A 23,981-nucleotide genomic window follows, 5' to 3' on the forward strand; every position below is an offset into this window, starting at 1 on the left:
GACCCCTGGGGCACTCCACTTGACACCGGCTGCCAACTAGACATGGAGCCATTGAGCTCTACCCAACTTTCTACCCACCTTATAGTGCATGTTGTACCCTTACTGTGTATTGAACCCTGCAGTCCTTCCTCTGGCAAAAAAATGCACTAAAGTTCAATGGGAATTCTGCTGAATTTAGGACTTCAGTTTTAAGCACAGCATGACTTTTTCCAGCAGTATTTCTATATTAAAACTGCATCTCTAAGCCATTTCTCTGGCTTTGTAATTTACCAGTTCCTTCAAATTTTCCCTCTTCTGGTATGTAAGCTTATTTTTTCTAATCTTGTTTTACAAAATGGCATAAAAAACCCACTTTAGAGGCATTTGGATTTGTATCCGATGGAATCTTAAACTTTCTTCCACAAGCTTAAAACTTACAATACAGTGGAAGGATATTAAGCTACATTATACTGCAAACCTGTCTTACTAAAACAGTATTTTCAAATAGAAGAACAAATCCTCTTTCTAATGTCCTCTGGCCCTACAATGCACACTGGATATATGAGAATCGTGCTCTTGTTACTGAGCTGTTCTGGTCTGCTTCACTCCCTGAAGTTTGAACTGGATCTTTCTAAGATGTGATATTGGCTTCCTTGGATTCCCCTTCCCACCCTCTTCTCTCTGGGACTTTAGGCTATATACATGAAGGGTATTACTCCCACTACTCACATCCCACTGAGCCTCTCTGGCCTGTAAGCTGAATATTTTGAGAAATTAAATAGCTACTAGATGACTCATTGAATACAGATTTCGCTCTGACAAGCTTGTAAGATAGGAAAAAGGCCTAACTTCTTGTGCTTTATTTTTTTTTTTAATTTAAGCACTTAAATTCCATTCTCACTCACGTGCAGAAGCAGGGACTCTGCCAAAATGGAGTTGGAGCAAGTTATTAGTGGTAAGTTATAACTTCAAAACATAAGTTCCAAAAGGTAACACTGAACCTTTCTCTGAAGGCAAAGATAATGAATTTTTAAGTGAATAATCACTTCTCTGATCATTAGTGTGTGAAGAAAGATTGTAGGTTTTGTTAAACTGAAATTATGTAGAAGAATCCTAGAATATCATGGTTGGATAGTCCAGCCCCCTGCTCAAAGCAGGACCAATCCCCAATTTTTGCCCCAATCCCTAAATAGCCCCCTCAAGGATTGAACTCACAACTCTGGGTTTAGCAAGCCAATGCTTAAACTACTGAGGTATCCCTCCCCCAAGTCCTTCAAACTCTCACTTACAAACAGCCCCATTCATTTCAATGGGGCTATGTGCATGTGTAAGCTTACAGAACTGGGCCCTCTGGTTATTATAGGTAGAGCTGGTAACAGCACCTGTTAAGGTTACCCAGCACTTCCCATTATAAGACCTTGTTTTCAATTGTGATCCTTTGCCAAACAGTAAGTATGTAGGCTAAAATGTTCCATGCTGGATATCTACCTCAGCTTGAAATCTTTTTGGAACATTTCACCAAGATGGTTCAGCTGTTTTAGAGAATGAAGTTGGGGGGGAAAAAATACATTTTTCACTCTTCAAAATTCCAGTGACCTCTTTGAAAAAATTAGAGCCCCCATCCTGTGGGGCAAGGACTTTAAATTGGGCAGAGGCTGGGCCTTTTGCCATCCTTATGAAAGTTTGTCCAAAGGTGGCCAAGTTGTATATACACCTTTCAAAAATGGCAGTTAGCACATGCTCATACTTACATTTTAGCTGCTAAAAAAAATCTGAAGATTCTCTCCTTGCTTAGCATGTTTGAGCCTCTCTCAGCCCCTAGTGTTGATAACCAGGCTCTGCCTGGGCCATCCTCCCAAAGCATGCTCCCTCCCACTCACACTACATGGCAAAGGCAGATATTTCCTTGCAACAGATGCTCCTGCCTGTTCTAGGTTAGGCACTGGAACTGGGGGAATGTGTCTTTCCTGTACTCTGTGACCCCCTCTGCTGGTACCCAGGCAGCATGCAGGAGGAAGCACTCAGCTGCATTTGAAGTCAGTCAATGGGAGCTGTGCTTTGAACAACTAAAGTGCTAATATAATACGAAGTACTCTGACAGGTTATAGGTGTCGAGTTTGGCCCCCACAATTGGAACTGAGCAAAGATTGAGATTAAGTATCCACTATCTGTGAAACTGGGTTAATATCTATTGTGCTCTGAGTTTTTGTGACTCACCTGTATTCTAGTAATAGGTGCCATAGAAAAGCCCATGAGGAAATAATTTTTTTTGTCCTCAGAGCCAGGTTTGATAGTGTGCACTAAATCAGACATAGGCCACACACTGTACAAGCGAGATAAAATACAATATTGAGTGCACTGAATGAGGCAGAGGTCCTGTAGGAAAAAAAAGTGATAATTAAACTAGCCATGCATACACACAAGAGGATCAAATTAAGGTCACAGGAACCTTAATTGTAGTATTTCTTATCACAAGAGCTTGTCCTTGCAACTTTAGTAATCTTAACAGATTTTGTTCGCATGTAATCCACATGTATAAATTCCACTGGTAAGTGATGTAGTTAAGCCTAAGAGGTAGTTGTGCAAGAGAGGTAGTAAAGTTGTTGTTTTTTTTGTACAGGACTGTCACAACAAATTAGTTTCACATCTACGAGCATTAGGGCAAAGAAACAAGCATAGTCATATTAAAAGCAGAAGTTTGAGATTTATTTTTTTTTTACATCCTTCCACATGACCCCACTGAAAGCACTTCCATAATTTTTCAGCGGATACATGAGCACACCAAGCAAGGTTTAGCTAGGGTCGTAGACTGTTCAGGTACTAGGACTGGGTAATTTACTACAATGGCTTTTCCAGGTTTGAGTGAATGTTAAAGATTTTTATATGGGACGTTAAGTAGCTGCAAAAGAGTTTTCCCAACACAATTTGTATGTTAGCTTCTGTGGAGTGTTAGACAATTATCGTCTTAACTTTGTCTATCTTATTTGGGACAAAGCTCATGCTGACTCAAAGTACTAAAAATAATTGTGTTTTAATGGCTAGAGAGGTGAAGCACTTTTAGTCAGTAAACTCAGTTCTTAAGCAAATTCCATAGCCTATTCCCTGAACCACAGATACATGGACTTTGGGTAAGCCATAGTTTAAATATTGAATTGACACTAATATCTTAACATTATGCTACTGCTATGAAGGCATAATGCACAGGCAGCTGTCAGGCACATCCTTGATACAGGTATCAGACAATGAAGTGATCTTACATTTTGTAGGCTGTCTGACTCAGCAACTCACACCTGTTAGCAGGAAGACCCTCTCTTAAATATCACTCTGATCTAACTAAGATACTAATGTATGGGGTTGCCTTATTGCTCATCAGTCTTAAACCGATTTCCATTCAGAGACTCAGAGCAAGCTTGAGAGAGAGAGAAAAAAAAAAAGGAATTTCAGTAACTTTCCATAGTTTTGTTACTACATCTGTTTGTATGTCTAAGTCCAGCTCTAGCCTAACAACCCAGCTTCAGTACTGGTATAAAGTTAAAATTCATCACACTGTTTCATGAAAAGGATTTTCACATTTAGAGGAAAATTTCAGTACAAGGTAAATTGAAAGAGCACATGACCTACAAATGAGAAGAATCTGAGCACCAGCTGAAAATGTAAAACATGTCATGCTAAAGATTAAAGGTTTCTTGTGAGTTTTTAAGTAAAGAAATCCTATTAAAGGGTTATTTTCTGTAATGGTTAATGAGTTCCATATTAATAAGTGGTTGGTGCTGTTAGTTTATTTAGCTTTGATTCATTCTGAAGTCCAAATTGGGAAGAAAGGTTGAAGTCAAAACTGAAAGTGAAAGAACCATGTTCATTTCATTGCTTTAAAGCAGTGGCTCTCAACCCTTTCAGACTACTGTACCCCTTTCAGGAAGTTGATTTGTTTTGCATCCCCCGAAGTTTCACCTCACTTAAACTACTTGCTTACAAAATCAAAACATAAAAATACAAGTGTCTCAGCACACTTAATTGCTTACTTTCTCATTTTTACCATATTTAAATCAATTGGAATATAAATATTGCACTTACATTTTAGTGTATATTATATAGAGAAGTATAAACAAGTCATTTTCTGTATGAAATTTTAGTTTGTACTGATTTCGCTAGTGCTTTTTATGTAGCCTGTTCTAAACTAGGCAAATATCTAGAAGAGTTGATATATCCCTGGAAGATCTCTGCATAGCCCCTGTGGTAAATGTACCCCCGATTGAGAACCACTATTTTAAAGTATAACTTATAATTAAAAACCCTTTCCTTTTAAGGGTGCATAATTAAGTTATCCCTCAGTCTGACATTCAGACAACTGTTTGTACTAGGTTTCAGAATAGCAGCGGTCACTTAGTCTGTATTTGCAGAAAGAAAAGGAGTACTTGTGGCACCTTAGAGACTAACAAATTTATCTGAGCATAAGCTCACGAAAGCTTATGCTCAAATAAATTTGTTAGTCTCTAGGGTGCCACAAGTACTCCTTTTCTTTTTGTCTGTACTAGACAACTTTGCTGCAAGATGACTTTTTACATTAGTTTTTAAAGTTAAGGGCCAAGGAATGAAACACTAAGAGGAAAGGTACTAGGCCCCTCTTTCAGGTTTAGCATTTCAGATTTAACTCCATTTTAAGTATGCTCAGTCTTAACTCTGCTATTGGAAGCATTCTGGTACAGGATGGTGCTAAAACTTGGAGCGAGTCTTGCAGTAGAAAATAGTAATTTTGAAAAAGGCTCGGTCTCTGGCACTTCGTTATAGTATTTTTGAAATGCTTTGAGCCACTATAGTTTTTTCTTGTATGCCATGTTGTTGCAGCCTTGTAGGTCCCTGGATATTAGACACACAAGGTGGGTCAGGTAATATCCTTTATTGGACCAACTTTTCTGTTGGTGAGAGAGGCAAGTTTGTTGAGGTTGGTTCAATAAAAGATATTACCGCACCCACCCTGTCTCTAATAGTCTGACAGCTTTTAGCCCGACTTGAATTGCATATAAAGGTTTGTCTGACTCCAGAGATGGGCAAGTCCATTTGATTTGGACCGGTTCTGCTCTCTAAAATCTGAAAAGCAGTTCGCATCATTCTGAGGTTGGCTAATGATTTAAGTTTTTACAAATGGAAATGTCTGACATTATTAGGATTTATCACTCCAGAAGAATAATGCAGCAGGCTCTAAAGAGTTAAAGTTAAAGCGTAAACTTCATCATTTTCATCACTCCAGAACAAGCAGTTTCTCCCAGGGTAGTATTTAAGAAGCAAGTCTTGGAATAACAAAGATAGTGAGTGCTCACACACAATGCTATCCATTCTAATCATGGGAGCAGAGTGCCAGACTGTTTACGTGGTCTGTTGCTTGAAGTGCTCTCAGCAGGATGCTTGAACTTTTCATCTCTGAACTACTCAAGAAGGGAACAGATGGACTGTATAACCTTTCCAATTCTGCCACAGAAGTGGCAGGTCTAGCTTTAGAAATCTTACTGTCTTGCCCCATGATGCATTGTCATTAATTTGATTCTTTCAGATCAATAATTTGTCTTCAAGAGGAAAGAAGTAGGAGGTAGATCACTGTAGTTAAAATAAACCAAACTAGACAATTTAAGAGCTGCTGTGCAGTTGGAACTTGTAAGTTTAAAGTTAGCCTGTTGTTTAGTTGAACCGGTCACTTAACGAAAAACCAGAATGGATTTTTATTCATACATAAGTTTATGGGAAAGAAACAAACTGAAGTGGCAAATTTAAAAAAAAAATGCACTTTAGCAAACGGATATTACATTACATTTTAATAGTGGGCCACAAAATGCCAGTTTAAAAAAAATAACATTTTCTAAACCCTTTTGAGACATGAAAGTATAACTTTACACCATTTTAAAGCATGCTTTCAGTAGCTGAGCTTCTGTTTAGGAGGTAATAGATTTCAATTATTTGCTTTAATACACCAGAGGTCCCTAATAGCTACTGAGCTGGGAATTAAAAAGCCTTAAGCAATAAGTTAAAGCAAGTCTACATGAATATGGGCTAAGTACTAGGCAAAGACATTTTCCCTTTTCACATTTCAGATGGGACTATAGTTTGTATGCCACTTGCACAGTTTATATATTGTGCAGTGCCCTGCTGAAAGTCCACACGTACTCTACAAAAGAGAATGAATAGAAACACCTTTCTTCAGATGTAATAACCACAAATGGTTAGATTTATAGTTTTGTCTTCCCCATTTTAAGTAAAAACATTTGCAGTTTAAGCCATCCCACCTAACAGGCAATCGAAGCAGATTCCAGGGATACTTCCCGTCTCAGTATGAAACCACAAGGTTCCATATTCTGTTCAATACTGTTTTCTAGCTTCACTGCAAGTAATATCACTATCTGCTCTATCTCCATCAAAAAAATAGGGTTCCAGCTTCCTTCATCTGGTTTTTACTAACCTAATGAGAGAACAAGTGGTTTTTTTAAATTACAGAGCCTAGATAAGGGTCAATCATTAAGTCAATCATTTCAGTCTTGGACACTAAGAAGTTTTCTCTTGTGATGTGCTAGAAGATATGTGAATAGTAATACTCATGTTGCCCAAAGCTAAGGGGCTAAACAGCATTCACTGCCTCCCTAAATACTGAATTATTCTAAACTGTCCCTATTATATGTTGCCAATGAGGAAGTTGTGCTGTTTTCCCTTTTTCCTGAAGTAATTCAATGCAGTTTGTCGTACAGTAACAAATCCCAGAAAAGTGTTGCATTCATGCACCTGTACTCCTAGTACATACTGTTCCCCTTTATACAGAGTTTCAAGTTTTCTAGAGAGCAACTGAACACTGGACCTGCTGAAAATCAGACATGCACCCATTCCTTAAAGTCTCAGAATAACTAGACTTTTGTTTGGGTTTCCCCTCCCTTATTCCCAAGCCAAACTAGAACTCCACCCAGCCTGAATTAGCTTGGTTCTGCTGGGTAACATTTTCACATACCTCTTCTCAGAAAGGTGCTGCAACAGAACAAGAGAGAATTGCAGCATGCTAATCTACTTAGATTCAGTAGTTTTGTGAGAAGAGACTGACCAATTTTCCCATTTCTCTAGTTTAGACATTTAAAAACTCACTGTCAGCATCTTGGGGGGGGGGAAAAAAAAGTCAAGGTTGGTGTCTTCAGACGTTAGTAAAACCACTTATAGACAGACAGGTTAGTTCAATTCAGTAAGCAACATTCCCACCTCAAGTGACGCTGGGGCCTGCAGTCTTCCTTGATCCATCCACAGGGCAACAGCTGTATTTTTACTGAGGCAGTAGTCATGCATTGTCTTCCAAAGGAAATACTAGTCGGGTGCCCCTGCTTGTAACTTCGTGGTCTCCCATTCCCAGCTCATGTTCCAATGCCTCCTCTGAACTACTTTTTGTTTTCCTGCCATCGAGGCTAGTGGTAGCAGTGCGGGAGCCAGAAGAGCCATTAGCAGTTATTGTCGTATCACCATATGTCAGAGTGAGGTCACCATCATTCAGAATAAAATCTGAATCCTCCTCTCGAAGCTGCTCCTGATTCTGAAACAAAAGAGCATCCAATAACACTTGGTTAATATTCTCTTTTCATTGTCTTAAAATAGCTGAACGAAGGGATCTACACTTACCAGTCAATACATAAGAGTTAACAGCAGGGGTGAAAGTCAGTGGAGTGACTTACCTGTACCTTGGGGCCAGCTCTGGCCCCCGGAAGAGGCGGGGCCTAGGGCAGAAGGGGGCAGGGCTGAGGGGGTCAGAGCCAGCCCCAGCCCACCTTGTAAGGTAAGTGTGCCCTCCTCCCCCACTGGGGTAGCAGCAGCAGCCTGGGGCTCCGGGGGCTATTTAAAGGGCCCGGGGTTCCCCTGCTTCTACTGCCCCAGTTTTTTAAATTAGCCGCCAGAGCCCTGGGGAAGCGGTGGGGCTCTGGCGGCTATTTAAAGGGCTGGGGCCGTAGAAGCAGGGGAACCCTGGGCCCTTTAAATAGCATCAAGGCCCTTTAAATTGCCACCTGGGGAAGCCGGGCTGCCCCAGTACAGTGCACTGGCTCTTGCCAGTATGCCGTACTGGCTTACTTTCACCTCTGGTTAACAGCCAAGATACATTAGAAAAACCTGAACTACTAAATTCTGAAAGTCTAGCCTAAGTAAGTAAAAGCTAAAACTTTAAACCAAGTGGTTAAACATCACCTTACTGTTCCCTGTAAAGCTACTGCTATAAATGTAGGTTTTTTGAAGTTTAAAAACCTGAGTCCTGGAGCAAATATGGTTGGTTCTTAGCACTGAAGAGTCACTGCAAAATAGAATTATGAAAGAAAACTAATAGTACAAGAGTCTAAAAATCTAGGCTAATTTTTTGTTAGCCAATATGCTAAATTATGAAGTGGGGTATCAAGTCTAAAGAAAAACAGCAAGCCAAGATTACCAAGGAAAATGAACAACAACACAGCACTTACAAATATTAAGCTTCACAACCCATTTGATAGGTAAGTACTACTATCCCCATTTTACAGATACAAATGCGAACATGTGAAGTGACTTGTTCAACATTACACAGGAATCAGTCATTATCACTGTTACGAATTATACCTAATTGGTCACGCACACAAACTGCTGCGAATTATACCTGATAGGACACGCACAAGAACTGCTGCGAATTATACCTGATAGGTCACACACAGTTTGAGTTTAGGCTAAGGCACACGAACAAAGTCCACAACTGCAGAGTTCCCGAAGATACTAAGTTTATTACGCTCGAGCATGGTGCCCCCCTGCTAATCAGGAGGGGACCCCGAATGCAGGTTATACAGAGATTATATACCTTTTGGCAAAGCATGTTGCCCTTATGCATCGGAAACCTTAGCCAATAGATAAACCCTTCCCTTATCTACCACCTATCCCTGCTAAGTGCATCCCCCGTGCTAAACCATTACTTCAGCTACACAACATGGTCCTAAAGCAATGCACCAGTAGCCTTTCTTATCAGGATGGGAGGCTCGCATCAAGGCCAGGAGGCAGGGAGTTAGGAACAGACAAAGAACAGAAACCGGGAGTCGAGACAGGCTGGAAACAAGGGGGGGGTTTCACAGGAATGCAGTATTTAAGGAACACTCCTCCTGGTGCATGATGCGTTTCCTTTTAGACAATGGTGGACCCCAAACCAAAATGAAGTCACATATGCACATATACTAACTTTTCCTTAACACCACAAAAGATAGAGATACTTACTCCAGGCTCTGTTGAGGATTGGGGCAAGCAGGGGGAGGGAGTGTCAAAAGAGGTATGTGCAAACTGATAAAAATTAACAAGTCACCAGCACCAGATGCTGTACATCCAAGAGGAGTTCTTAAAGAAATTTAAGAATGAGGTGACCCAGTAACAAAAATATGAACATATTAAAACCAGCTACCAGTCTGGAAAGCTGGGCATGTGTGTGTTAGTGTGTGAGTGAGTGAGTGAGTGAGTGAAAGAGCACTGAAGGAAATCCTGAGAATTAAGCCAGTATAGCCTACTTGAGCACAAGGTAAATTAATTTAACTGATATAAAAAAAAACCAAGAGATCATGATAGCAGCTCAGATAAACTTCTAGTTCTTTTGACTTCCATAAATCCTTTAAGAAACCGATTCACAAGAGGCTATGAATACACTCAGCCATCATGGGGTGAGATGCAACGATCTGCTAGGGAAAACAGAAAGTAGGAATAATGGCTAATTTCCAATGCAGAAAAATGGGTCAAAGGACCACAAAGTTCTTTGTTGAAACCAGTGTTCAATATGATATGGGAAAAGAGTGAACAGTACAGCTGGTCAGAAAACAGCAACCTCCCCCACCCCATGCACCCCCTCAAAATGGATTTTATTTTTTTTAAACATAAAACCAAATTTCCCCCCGCATGAAATTTCTGTAGAAAATTGATATTTTGGTGAAATATTTCAGCTGAAAAACAAATATTTTGATTTAAATGGTGCTGTGGTGTCTCATGGCATTTGTAATTCAGATGTCATTCTCTCATTCTCCGCTATGGGCTGGGCTCTCTGACAGACTACATTTTCCATGATGCACTATGACCAGGGACTCCTATGATACACCTCTGCTGATCACTACGAAGAGAGAAAGTAGTAATTCTTTCAGACTGGAACCACAGTGCCTCATGGAAGTTGTAGTTCAAGTGTCTTATGCTCCCATTCTCCACTGTAGGCTAGGCTATTAGACTACATCTCCTATCAGGCACCACTTTCTCCACTTCTGGTGAAGGGAGGTGATGTGTTATAGAAGTCATGGCCTGTAGTGCATCATGTGTAAGGAGGATATGATTTCATCACGGAGGTCCCAGATTCCATGACTAACAGACCTTTGACTTCTTTGGTTTCAGTTGCACGGCGGGGCTCGAGCTGTCAGTCCTCCCCTGCCCGGACAGGTCCCGGGTTTCCATGAATTTTGTTTATTGCCCGTGACCTGTCAGTGACTTATTAAAAATAACCATGACAAAACCTTAACCGTAATCATGTGAGGTGTAGTTCAGCAAGAGAGCCCTGAATGGAGAGGAGAATGGGAGCACAGGACTGTTGTATTGTGGCTCCATTGTTAATTGAAATACCAAAATTTTCTACAGGAAGAGACTACGCTGAAAACTTCATCTAGCTGAAAATCCAATTTTCCACTAAAAAACAGATTAGATGGAGAATGGTCTACTAGCCCAGGTGAATGGTGAGGTAGCAAAATCCACAGATGATATAAAACATAGGTTAGTCAGGACTGGAGAAGGATGTGATTAATTAATTAATTGTTTAGGTGAGGTAAGCCAGACACTCCTATTTACCATGTTGTAGAATTAAGGCTGCGAGATGGTCATGGAGGTCACGGATTCTGTGACTTTCCATGACTTCTGCAGCAGCTGGGGCAGCTCAGGCAGCCCCTGTGCCAGGCGCATGGCCACTGCTGGGGCAGTCTTGGGCCACCATGCCCCTCCCCACCCCAGCAGCAGAGTTTGGGTGTGGGAGGGGGCAGGGGCATGGGATGGGGTGAGGCGGGCTCTGGGCAGCACTTACGTGGGGGGCTCCCCAGAAGCGGTGACATCTCCCTCACTCAGCTGCTAGGTGGAGGTGTGGCTGGCAGCTCTGCATACTGCCTCCGCCCAGAGTGCTGGCTTCTCAGTTTCCATTGGCCGGGAACCGTGGCCAACGGGAGCTGCGGGGATGGTGCCTGCAGGCAGAAGCAGCACGCAGAGCTGCCTGGCCATGCCTCTGCCTATGACCTGAATGAGGGGGATGTTGCTGCTTCAGGGAGCCCCCAAGGTAAGTGCCGCCCAGAGTCTGCCTCACCCCAAGACAGAAGATTTAAGACTAAAGTATCAAAGTTTAATATAGAAGAACTTGATGTTTGTCTGAATAAGAACATTCAATTAGACTGAACAGAGTAAAATAGATTTTCAGAAGGTATATATATGCTTATATTGACCAATAAATGAGGAGGATTGTGAAGAAAACAATACATCATTTCACAAAATTGTCTACTATAAAGCTTCTTGCATCTTCCTCTGAAGCATCTGGTGTTGGCCACTGCTGGAGACTGACTAGGTGGACCATGTGTATCTGATCCTGCATGGCAGTTCCTACATTGATCCTGGCTGCCATCCTATGATTTTGCCATAAGACCATACTTATGAACTTATAAATGTGATCAATTTTAGGGCAAACAAATGAGTTTTTGCCACATATTCAAGAAGCACAGCCTTTTATAACCCAAGAGACTTGTATTTATCCCACCTCTTTGATTAGCATTTGCAACCAACAGGCTATTTATTTTATGGGTTTTTTTTTGGAACAATCCAACTTCTATGGAAGTTGCTTCACAAATTATGAAACTTGTTTTCACAGAATATGTACTCTAACAATTATGTTTAATATGTAAATCCGTGATTGCATATTCCCAGGCAGAAAGGATGTGTGAATGAACCTACTGTGCTTGAGAAGGGTCCCAGGCAACATGAAGAATTCTTTTGAGAAAGATGGGAAACGTATCCAAGTGGATCCCTAGGGACTTGAAATTCTTCCAAGAATAACTCTAAATTGGCCTCTACAATCCCCTATCATTCTGTGAAAGGAGCAGTTTGAATTCACTCAAGAAATACATATTTTACTTCACTGTTAATTCATTCAATTTGTCAGTTACACACACACACGACCCAATTCTGCCCTGATCTATACACTACAATGCATTCACTTCAATGAATTTCACAGGCAGTAAGTCACAGTAAAACTTGGCTCTTAAGATTATCACACTCCTGGGAAAGAGCGCTGGGGTTACTAGTGGTTAAAAGATTAGAACCTATTTAAGATAATTAATTACACAGGCAATCATCTCTGCTATCTACTAGAAAAGACCTGGGAGTGCAAAAGACGTATACATGGTACGGTTCATATGGTTTTTGTACCAACAGCTGCAGTTTAATTGTAACTACTATCACCACTTTTTACCAGCACAGACAGTATGTGTAATTTAAATGACCACTTCTGATGCAATGTTTTCAACTGTAACAAACAATATCAAGTAGTATGAGCACAAAAATCTGTGCTACCTTAAATTTGGTGAGGAATGCACTCTGTCTTAAAGATTGCTATTAAATAATTAAGCAAAATTCTGTACACCATCATGGAGCAAATGCATGCAAGTTTGGCATAAAAACAAGCCAATAAAAACATGGAGGGTAAGAAACTGAGAATTTCTGCATAATTTTATTCCTGTTTGTCAAAATTTCAAAGAAAAGAGACTTTCCAAATTTTGAAATGTGAAAACGTTTGACCAGCTGTAGTAAAAACCTATTGCCAGGTTTTCACTACCCTGAAAAGTAATTTAGCTCCCTCTGCTGGTTTTATGCCAGCAATGCTCTGTCCTTAACATCCAGACATCAAAAGTATGAGTGCCCAATCAAGCAAGCTGTTAACAGAAAAACTTTGATGAAATGTAGCTTCATTAGGACAAGCAGACAATAGCACACAGCTGTGTTTCCAAATAGAAGAAGAAAGATTTGGTAGGATCAACCAGTTTAAAATAACAGCAAATATAAACTTCTATACGGATATCTTTAAAGACTTAAAAGGCAAATACCAGGGTTATTGTGTGGGTTATTTTTTTTTTTAAATAATCAGCTTCAGTGTGGGAGGTATGACAAAGTTCTTTTAAAATTACAATTTGTTCCATTATTCCCATTTGTGTTAGTAAACCTGCATTTGAGGAAGTAAGGATTAAAGTTTCTGGGTGGGATTTCCAGAAGCACTCAGTGTTGGCTTACCTCTCCTTCACTGGAGTCAATGGGAGAACTTCAGTGGGAGCAGAAGTAAGCCAATGTTGACTGCTTTTGAAAAATATCCCACTCTATATACCAAGGTATGCTGACTCAGCACCTCACACACAAGCCACTTGAATTCAATTGGTAAGGAGGATGGTAAATATCGAAGTTGGAAGCCATTATTTGCATTCTACATACAAATGGGGTTGCTTGACTCCCTGCAAGGTATTCTATCCCTTATCTAATTAAAACGCATCCAGAGCACAAGGGGAAGCATCCACAATGTGAAAATAGCAAGGTAATTTTAAAACCAGCTATGGAAAGCGGAGGCTGCTTAAATTCCCTCTAAGCTACACCTATCAAGGACCACGCAGGTGGGGAGAGGTGCCTCTCCCCCGGCCCCAGCCTCAGAGATGCCGCGGCCAGGGGAGAGGCACCTCTCCCTTGACTCCAGGCTGCTGCGTGGAGTCCTCTCTCCCCACCGCAGCCCCAGGGCAGCCTGCACGCCAAACCCCTCATCCCCGGCCCCACCCCCTCCACTCACAGCCCAACCCTCTACCCCAGCCCTGAGCCTCCTCCCACACTCCTCCTCCCACAGTCCGAACCCCTTGGGCCCACCCCGGCCACACATTGCGCACCAATATGGAGGCATAACAAAATTCATTCTGCACATGGATGTAAAAAAATGAGAGGGAACATTGGCACTGGCTGCCCATTACTTCAGAGAAGGAATACCGACAAAAAGGTTGAAGGGTAAAGCAATGTGCTCGTGCACCCTCTTCTCACCACAACCTGCAGATCATGATCTCCTCAGGCAAAGGCCTACAGGAGATCTGAAAACTGGACATCATTTTAATAAGTAGCTTTATTTCTTCCTTTTGGAACTAAGTTTCTTCTTCAAGTGGTGTCCCTATGGGTGCTCCACTTTAGGTGTCTGTGCGCCCCTGCACCTCTAATTGGAGATTTTTGGTAGCAGCGTCCTGTTGAGCCCCGCATGTGCTCTCCCTCCCTCCTGGTCTGCCTTGCTATTTAGCACTACATGGATGAACCTCTTCGCCCCCCCCCCCCCGCCCGGGCCCCAACTTCCTTCTCTACCGCCTTTGGCCTCTGACTGAACGAGCAGTTGTCCCTTCCTTATCTGTAAAAAGAAAAGGAGTTACTTGTGGCACCTTAGAGACTAACAAATTCATCGGATGACGTGAGCTGTAGCTCACGAAAGCTTATGCTCAAGTAAATTTGTTAGTCTCTAAGGTGCCACAAGTACTCCTTTTCTTTTTGTGGATACAGACTAACACGGCTGCTATTTTGAAACCTTCCTTATTTGTGTCATTAGCATGAGTAGTGTTTGTTTTGTTACCTTCATTCTCCCTAAAAGTACTCAGGCTAGTGTTTTATTTTATTTTATTCCTTTGGTTTAAAAAGAAGAGAGAAAAAGGAAAAGAACTTCACTTTCTTTCCCTGTCTGGGGGCATGCCCCCCCCCCCAGGCATCTAGTAGACTCATAATTATTTCCTTTTTCAGTGTTAAATAAAAAACAAAGGTAAAGAGGATATTCCTCTGCATATTCCTCCCTGCTAGAGGATGACAACCCCCTGCCCAGGGGCTTGCCTGGCTCTCTCTGCTCCAAGCGGTTCCTGTCCTGCCAGGAGTCAGTTCCTGTAATGGCCAGACACACACTGTGCCTGGGAGACCCTCACAGAAGTGCTTTACCTGCCACACCTAAAACTGCAGCCTCACAGGAGCTGGGAGCTGAAGTAAAAATTCCTCCCTATAGAGAAAACACTTCAGTCTGCAGGGGACTCTGGTGGGTGTTGACCCCAATCATCCCCGGAGCCTTCACTTCCAAAAGGGGTCGAGTGGAGAAGAGGAGGAGAGAGAGAGAGAGAGAGAGAGAGAAGCCACCAGCAGACTCCCCCTGGAAAGGCTCCTCCGAGCAACTGGCCAGCCAGAGGGGTGTTCCCCAGTGTGGCCATCTTGGCACCGACCCCCGAGTAGCTGGCCAGCCAGTGGGACTCCCCAGAGCAACCACCTTGGTAGGACAATATCAGCAGAGGAACCTCCTGCTGCGAGCTCTGCCCTGCTCTGAGCTCTGCCCCGCTCGGCACCCACAAGGGGCTTCTGTAAGCTCTGTGCTGCTCGGAGTTCTACTCTGGGCAACTACTGCACCGAGAGGGCAGTTACCGTACCATCTCTAAAAGAGCAGCATAGAGAAACCCCTTGGTACCAGATGCAACAAAACTCCCATCTAGGAAATATTCTGCACCTTCCCAACTATTGATACCGACTACAGACACTCCTCTGGGGTTCCGGATGAGCCCATGGTAACACAGGTGCTCTGATACTCTGGAGACCTGTGGCCTCAATACCCAGGGAGAGACAATTACCATACCGTCTCTAAAAAAGTGGCTTTTTGTACTGGGCAAAACTCATTTAGGGAGTGCTCTGCCCAACTATCGGTACTGACAATATACCATGGACCCTCCTCTGTGGTACCAAATGAACCCATGGTTCTGCATGAGCTCTGATCCCCAATCAGGTCTCCAAGGTAAGAACCACAATCCCCATTACTTGGTACCAGGACCCTGGTATCGAGCACATCCCGGCACCCAGAATTGCTCTGAGCACTGGGTTGTATACTGCCAGTACCCCAGTCCGCAGCACCCTTACCCACTGACGAATCTGACACTGGCCAGGAGGAGATCATTCCCTGGCCCCTCAAGGTGGCCCACCACCACACTACAAGGGTCATCCCCAATTCCATCATGCCAACCGCCCATGCCTGCCTTCCTGCCTCTCCCTCCCAAGGCCATATTGTAACTCTTCGGGTATATACACACATGGCGTGACCATCTCCGGTGTCTCTCAAGGAGAGTCCACCAGATGGTTTGCTACAACCTGGCACCTAAGCTAGGGCAGGAGACCACCTGAGCCAGGACAGGAGAAAGCTTTTTTCAGAACAGGAAAGAAGGGGGAAGAGGAAGAAAAAACACCTGAAGAGGGGCTACCTCTTCAGCACACTTCTCCTCATCTCTCCCAGATGAGACTGTGCTGCCCACCCCTCATCACTAGGTGAAGATTTAAGAACTTTCTGGATCTTACCAAGAAGCTGGCAGATGAGCTGCAGATTCCCTTACAGGAGGTGGCAGATACACATCACAAGTTGGTGGAAATTCTGCACACTACCTTCTCATCTAGAACTGTCCTCGCAATTAATGAACTGATTCTAGATCCTACCAAAATCATCTGGCAGAGCCAACCTCCAACAGTGTAAACAAAAACAACCCTACATCTCTACCCAAAGAGGCAGACTTTGTTTTCAACATCCGCAACCCAACTCCATCATAGTGGATGTGGTTAATGCATGAAGCAAGCAACATAATCCCAAGTCAACTCCATATGATCAGGCTTCGCAAGATGGCGTATTCATCAACAACACTGTTTAGAGTCATAAATTACCAAACTGTCATGGCCAAAACAATTTTGTTAATCTTGGGAAACCCAGGATGTTTCTGAAACATTACTGGAAACACAAAAAGAACAGATTCAGACCATTCTTAGAGAAGGTCAGTTAATAGCCAGACCGGTCCTAGAGACACCACTGGATGTAGCTGTTACAGCTGCCCGCCCAGTCTCCATGACAGTGGTACTGAGGTGGGTTGTTTTTTTTTTTTGTTCGCTACACCTCTCTAGATTGCCCAAAGAGCTACAGACTTCCAATTTGAAGGGCCAAACTCTTTGTGGAGAAGACAGATTTTCTCTCCACATCCTGAAGGATTCTCGGACCGCACTACACTGCTTAGGAATCTACATTGTGGAATGGAAGAGAAGATATACCTCTCAACCACACCACAGATCACAATCTTCTCAATGCTCACCATCTCTGTGCTGTTATGAGCCACAGTGTAAGAGGCCCAGGGCTCAAAAGTGAGAACAGTCTGCACCCCAGTCCATGACCTCTCAAACTGCCTCTTATAAGCACTTTGATGAGCTAGTCGGGGGCCTGAATAATGATACCTTACAGCATCAGCTGTCATCTATACACCTGTCACACCACTCAGAAGTCACCTTACCTTACTTCACAGCAGTTAGGACCAGCTCTAGAGCAAAGAGATTGATTTCTAGCCCTGAACTTACAGGGTACCTACTTCCATATCTCAATACAACTATTGTACAGGAGATTTCCTACTGCTTATCTTTGGGGCAGGATCATTATAGGTACAGACTGCTGCACACAGGGTAGTCTCCAAGGTTCACTTCTTTGTAGTGGCATACTAATCCTGGTACAGTGACTGGACTTTATCAGCACCAACCTGATGCAGTACAAGCGAGACCATTCTTCTCACTACCCACATTCACCACCCTGGGACACATGTCTCCTTAATATACTGGGGAGCTCACCTACACAACAACAAGGTTCAGGACAAATGGCCTTCCACAGAAATGACCTTCCATATCACTCTTTTGGGGCTAGGGGCTGTTAGGAGTGCCTGTGCACAAACTCTGCCTTTCATCAAAAACAACACACAAACATTATGATGGACTTAATGTGACTTTTATGTTTTATATAAACTGCCAAGGAGCTGCCAGATCTCCCTCCCTCTGCAAGACAGCATTCAAACTTTGGAATTGATGCACCTATCACAATGTGCTCATCTCAGCTGTCTGTCTACAAGGGATACAGAACGGGATAACCAGCAGTCTCAGCTGGAATTTTCTCACGACAATGAGTGCATACTGAATTCACAGGTGCTTCAAGATATAGCCACCCTTTGGGGAAACATTCACTGGCAGTTGCTCTCATCTTCCCAGCGGGCAGGGCCCACTTGTATGTTTTTTCCCAGTTTCCTACCCTATCCAGGGTTCTGTTGAAAATTCAACGAAACAAAGTGAGAGTTATTGTGATTGCCCCGCTTGACTATGACAAGTCTGGCTCCCTTACCGACGCAGATGGCAACATGCCCTCCTGTTCCTCTGACGTCAGCCCATTCCTAACCCGCTCTCTCAAAACAGTGGCACCCCAACCCATGGGTCCTCCACCTCCAGGCTTGGATCTTTCTTTGTTCCAAGGCTTAGAAGCAGAATGCTCTGACAAGCTGAAACACAAGTTGACCACTCCACATACCTATCTACAAAATGGAAACGACTCCAAGTTTGTACCATTCCAAATGGACAGACCCAACCTCATCTTTCCTCCCTCTGATTTTGCACTACATTTTAAACTCTCACTCAGCTCCCTTAAGGTACATCTCATGGCGAAAATGGCTTCCCACTTTAAGTTTGCTCAACCACTAACGTGTAGATTCTTTAACAGCATTGCCACCCGCTCCAGCCTGGGACTTTAATCTAGTTCTCAGGGCTTGGACTAGACCTCCCTCCGAGTCCAGGGCAACTTGTTCTCTCTTACACCTGTCCATGACGACAGCATTTCTAATTGCCATCACCTCAGCTACGCATATAGGAGAAATAGTGGCTCTGATGGCACACCTATCATTCACGGCCTTGGTCTTTAAAAAAACAAAGCAAAAAAACCAACAAACAACTCCTCTAAGGCCATATCCCAAGTTTCTCCCTACTTTTTCTGCACGTTCCATATGAATCAACAGATCCATCTCCCTGTTTTTTCCCAAAACCACATTGTGACAACTGGGAGACAATTGTGCATATGCTAGATATTAGAAGGACATTAGCATTCTACCAGGACAGGACTAAGGACTTCAGGAAATCCCCTAAATTCTTCCTTTCATCCACAGAAAGATCCAAAAGCTCAGTGATATCTCCTCAAAGACTATCCAAATGGGTCTCTAGTTGCATTAATCACTTAGCAAGGGCGCAACTTGCTTCTGTCCATACGCACTCCATGAGATCAGTTCCTACCTCCATCACATTCCATAGGGATACTCCTATCTCCCCAATCTATAGAGCAATGATTGGGGCCTCTATCCATACTTTCGCAGAACATTATGCGATCACTGAAGATTTGGCCGCTGACAGCATCTTCAATTTCACAGTACTCTCTGTAGTAAAAGACTCCGCTCCGAAGTCCCAGCCTCCAGTGATAGGTACTGCTCCAGAGTCACCTAAAGTGGAGCACCCATAGGGACACTACTCAAAGAAGAAGAGGAAGTTACTCACCTTGTGCAGTAATGATGGTTCTTAGAGATGTGTGTCCCTGTGGGTGCTCCACAACCCGCCCTCCTCCCCTCTACTTCGGAGTTCTCTATAGGGCTCTGTGGTAGAGAAGGAAGTGAGGGGGGTTTGCCTGTGCAGTGCTAAATAGCCTCAAGGCAGACCATAAGGGAGGGAGAGCACATGCTTGGGCTCAACAGGACACTGCTACCAAAAATCTCTGATTAGAGATGCAGGGGCACACAGACACCTAAAGTGGAGCACCCATAGGGACACACATCTCGAAGAACCATAGTTACTGCACAAGGTGAGTAACTTCCTCTTTTGGCTGTGTTAGTAATGCATTTTTAGTAAGTCGTTCATTTTATTCTTTAATCCTCTCAACTATACTATTTAAGTGTGCCAAACTGAGGGCACCATCACAAAAGCATACGCATTACAGGCTAATCTCTTTGTTCCACAACAGACAGGACTGTGTTTCAACTGAATCCCCTGCACCTGGTAGGGAAGGGAGAAAAATGTCCCCTGGTTTGAAGTGTATGAAAAGCTGGAGAGCTTTCATGGCAATCGCAGAACCAGTCACCTACTGAAAGTTGTAGCATAAGGATAAGCATAGAACAACTCTGGTGTTCAGAGATCTGGCAGAGTGGCTAACGCTTAAGGTTATTAGGTTTTTTCTAAATCTAAATTTAGCAACACGCTAAGGCTACATCTATACCACCTACCACTGTACAACAGTGAAAAGCACACCACATCCACATGGCTGTGTGTGGCATACATGTTAGTGAAAGGCTCTGGCAGAGGGGAGGCAATGGGGAAAGGCTGAACCTTTCACTGCTGTGAGAGCCTTTTCCTGTTGCTAGTCTTTTGCCACTGTTGGGAAAGGCTCCAGCACCAGGGAGGTGGCTGAGTCTTTCCCCACTGCTGTCTGGGGAAGGGCTCCGCCAACCGGGAAAGACTCTAGCAGTGGGACACTATGCTGCTAAAAACAGCAGGATAGATGAGGAAGCACAGGTTGGGTGCGTAAAGAGCTGTGTAGAGAACGTACTCGAGTATATACCCACGCCTTTCAGGAGTGTCTTTACTCACCTAAGCTGTGCCTCACGGTCTACTCTGCTATTTATACCCATATGAGGGGGCTACACGGGTACGTACACTACATGCCACCAAAGAAGCAAGCAGTGTAGATATAGCCCAAGAGAAAAAGGACAGAAAAAGTGATAGTTTCACAGTATTGCTTTTTACAGTACAAGAGTTACACAGCTAAGCAATATGGCCTACAGATTATATAACAAAAACTCTCATGAGGATGCAATTTTTAAACAGTAAATCATCAGCTGATTAGGGTAATGCCCCAAGAGGAAAACCAAAAAAACTGTACTGATTCAAATGCCCTACTAGCTACATTTTAATTGGAAGTTTAAATTATGTAAAAGAATAAGAGTACAAAATAAAGCCAGACTACAGAGCTAAATGAAATCTAAGACCTGCATGCTCAACTAGTTAAATCCTTAGTTAACGGATAAAAGGTGAAGCTGAACTATAATAATCTATGAAATTATAAAAGGGCTGCTGACAGCATGCTAATTGGTTTGATGGAAGCCTTCCAGCCTAAAACCTATTTTAAGATTCCCAATGGCATGCTTATGATGGGAACAATGCCACTTTTAATACCTACTGACAGAGAGCAATTAGTGTCATGGGAATTCACAAACTTTTTTTAGGTCTAAAGTTTGACTTTGAAATGAAAAATGAATTTCTAACGTGTGCAGAGACAATGAAAGAAAGTTTTTCAAAACTTCTGGAGGAGGGTTATAAATCTTTACTAGAAACAGGAGAGTTCTTAAGAGACTGCATCAAGAGTACATAGCATGACACCCACATTTAAACACTGGAGAACCTGCAAGTTTGAATTCGGTCACATTTAATATTAAGGTTCCATTTATAAAGCGTTAACAGATGTTCTAAGCAAATTCAACTTGAGTAGATTGTTGCAAGAGCATCAGTAGAAGGTGCTGGTTATTTTAAAAGTTATGAAAGCAGCATACTGACCTGTTGGTCTATCTATAAAAATTATTAACAATTCATGAATTATTTTTAAATAGAACCTTAATAAAGCGTGGGAATGAGGAGAAGGAAGTGTTTTACCAAGTTCTGCAGATTGTCTGTGGATCATTTGGCTCTCCTAAGGGACACTAAAATGGAACCCCAAAAATAATGAACAGAAATATTGGTCTGGTCTTAATCATTTTGTATTTAAAACCAGAAGGGATACTTTTCAGGGATTGAACAGTAGATGGATTGTTGACTGGGCTTCATGGTCTCCTAATATCATGAAATGTAAATACTATTTGTGTATGACTTGAAAACATCATAGGCTAAATTCTCAGCTGGTGTAAGTCAGTGTAGCACCACTGAAGGCATTGGAGTGACTCTGATTTATACCAGCAGAAGATAGTGCCCAATGGATTGGGTCTCAAACCTTTTGCTACCATACTTAGCACAAAACAGCACTTGCAACATCTTTTAAGTTGTGTAATTTGTCCTGTAAAGGAAAATTTTTTAGTGGTAGGTAGAAAAACGAAGTTAATACTTCGCCCTTATACTTACATCATAAACCTGTGGAGTAGTCAAACAGCGGGCCAGCAGACCACAGCAACTTGGAAGGGTTGTGGTTAGTGGAGGGCCACTATGGGTGAGAATGGGCTTTAAATAACTTTAAAAAAAACAATTAAGGAAAACAGATGTATGCTTGAAAACCATTGTGAAAACAAGACATTTTAGTATAAACAATCCAGTCATTGATGCATAGCCAGTTCAAGTCCTCTGTGTAAATTGATTACACTAACAGAAAAATCTGTTTAGTTTTTTTTTTTTTTGACTTAAAAAAATTTAAACACACCAAAGTGGAAAAAGACTTTTTTCCTTTAGCGAGTTTTCCCATGATCCTGTTGGAATCCTTTCGCCTCCCACATGCTTCCAGCAGTGGGCTAGACTACTCTCTTCCCAATCATTCATGAAACAATAGCTGGGTCCATATCTGGGCACCATCTGGAAAGGACAGAAGAGAAAAGCGTTCACATCTGGAAGCGCTTTAGTTTTCTGTGTTGGCAGGCTAAGGACATTCTGCAGAGGGGCTCAGGAAGGACGGACACGTTCTCCCACAATCCGCAATCAAACAATTTCTAACAGTAGCTCAGTTTAGTATGGCACAAAGAACCAAGCAACCCAGGCAGCGCTGGTGCTCGTCGCTGACCGAGAACGAGCCAGGGCAGGAAGCGCAGCCCTTGAACCTTGCCATCATCAGCATAATGCAGTACCCGGGTGTGGGAGCTGGGGGAGAGAAATGGGAGGCCAGTAAAACGGCATCCCAAATTCCTTAAATCGGCAACAAAAACAACAAAAATACTAACTATATACAAGAATAAAAACAGTCTTATCTGTGTTTTAGAAAATGCATCACAAGGGCGGAGAGAACAATAGAGGCTCTGACTCGGACCATGCAGTGGTGAGAAAGAACCAAGGGTGTGGTTGGTCTGCCCTACCCTTTACTGCCTGGGACAAAACCATGAGATGGAGCCAGGCAGCATGCATGGACCAACAGACACATTGTCTTTCAAAATCTCTGGCTCCAAATGCAGAGCGCATTCATATAACTAGGGATCTACTTAAATCACAGAGAAATCACACAATTTTCACGGGTTGGTCATGGAATAAATAGCAAATTTTGTGGATGTGTTACACAACCATGACATTTGCTATTTATGCAGTGACCAACCCATGCGAAATGTGTGATTTCTCCACAGCATTTCTCAAATTAGACGCCCAGACCGAAAGGGGGGGGGGGTCACAAGCTTATTAGGGGGTCGTGGTATTGCCAGCCTTACTTCTGCACTGGCTCTACCGGAAGCTGGGGTGCTGGGAGAGTGGTGGCTGCTGCCCACCATGTTATTGCCACCCTTACTTCCCTACAGCTGCTGGTGCGCAGTGCTGCCTTCACAGCTGGGCACCTGGCCAGCAGCTGCTACTCTCCCTTCAGAGCTGCGTGGTGGGGGACCAGGGGAGACCATATTTCATGGTCCATAACACCATTTCCACAGTCACGAATTTGGAGGACCCCTCAGTGGAATACAACAGGGACCATAACTCAAAGAAGAAGAATCTCCTTTTCACTTGTGAAACACTTGAACAAAATTTGTTAGTCTCTAAGGTGCCACAAGTCTTCCTTCTCTTTTTGTGGATACAGACTAACACGGCTGCTACTCTGAAACCATTTATTGAGAGAGCTATCCTGAGACTACTTTAAACCTGGGGTTCAGAGGTGACAGGCTTCTAAATGAGCCCAGTGTAAACAGGTAACATTTGTACTGATCTGTACCCACCAGAAACCTATTGCTCCCTTCCCAATCATGGGTGCTAAAGGGTACATTTTAACCGTGCTCTTTGTGAAACTAAAAAAAGCCAATAGCAATAAGAAATTCTATTTCTGAATTCCAATGTTTCATCAGCACAAATCCTGCAAAGATCTTTCCCCAGCCCACTAGTCACTACTGAGAAAACAAGTGCATTAAAAGCCGATC

The 23,981-nt window shown here is 42.9% G+C and overlaps 1 protein-coding gene across 2 annotated transcripts in view; it reads right to left on the minus strand.

Moving 5' to 3' along the window:
- Positions 1 to 5,678: 5,678 nt before the first annotated feature.
- Positions 5,679 to 23,981, minus strand: part of SLC9A7 (solute carrier family 9 member A7) — a 134,708-nt gene continuing 116,405 nt past the window's right edge. For both annotated transcript variants that reach the window (XM_073353345.1, XM_073353354.1), the window contains 2 exons: positions 22,012 to 22,117; positions 5,679 to 7,531 (listed from right to left, as the gene is read on the minus strand). In XM_073353345.1, coding sequence (XP_073209446.1) covers positions 7,283 to 7,531; positions 22,012 to 22,117 — 355 coding nt within the window. In that variant the 3' untranslated portion in view covers positions 5,679 to 7,282. The remainder of the gene's footprint in view (positions 7,532 to 22,011; positions 22,118 to 23,981) is intronic.

This window comes from Lepidochelys kempii, chromosome 1 (genome assembly GCF_965140265.1).
Source record: "Lepidochelys kempii isolate rLepKem1 chromosome 1, rLepKem1.hap2, whole genome shotgun sequence".
NCBI lineage: Eukaryota > Metazoa > Chordata > Testudines > Cheloniidae > Lepidochelys > Lepidochelys kempii.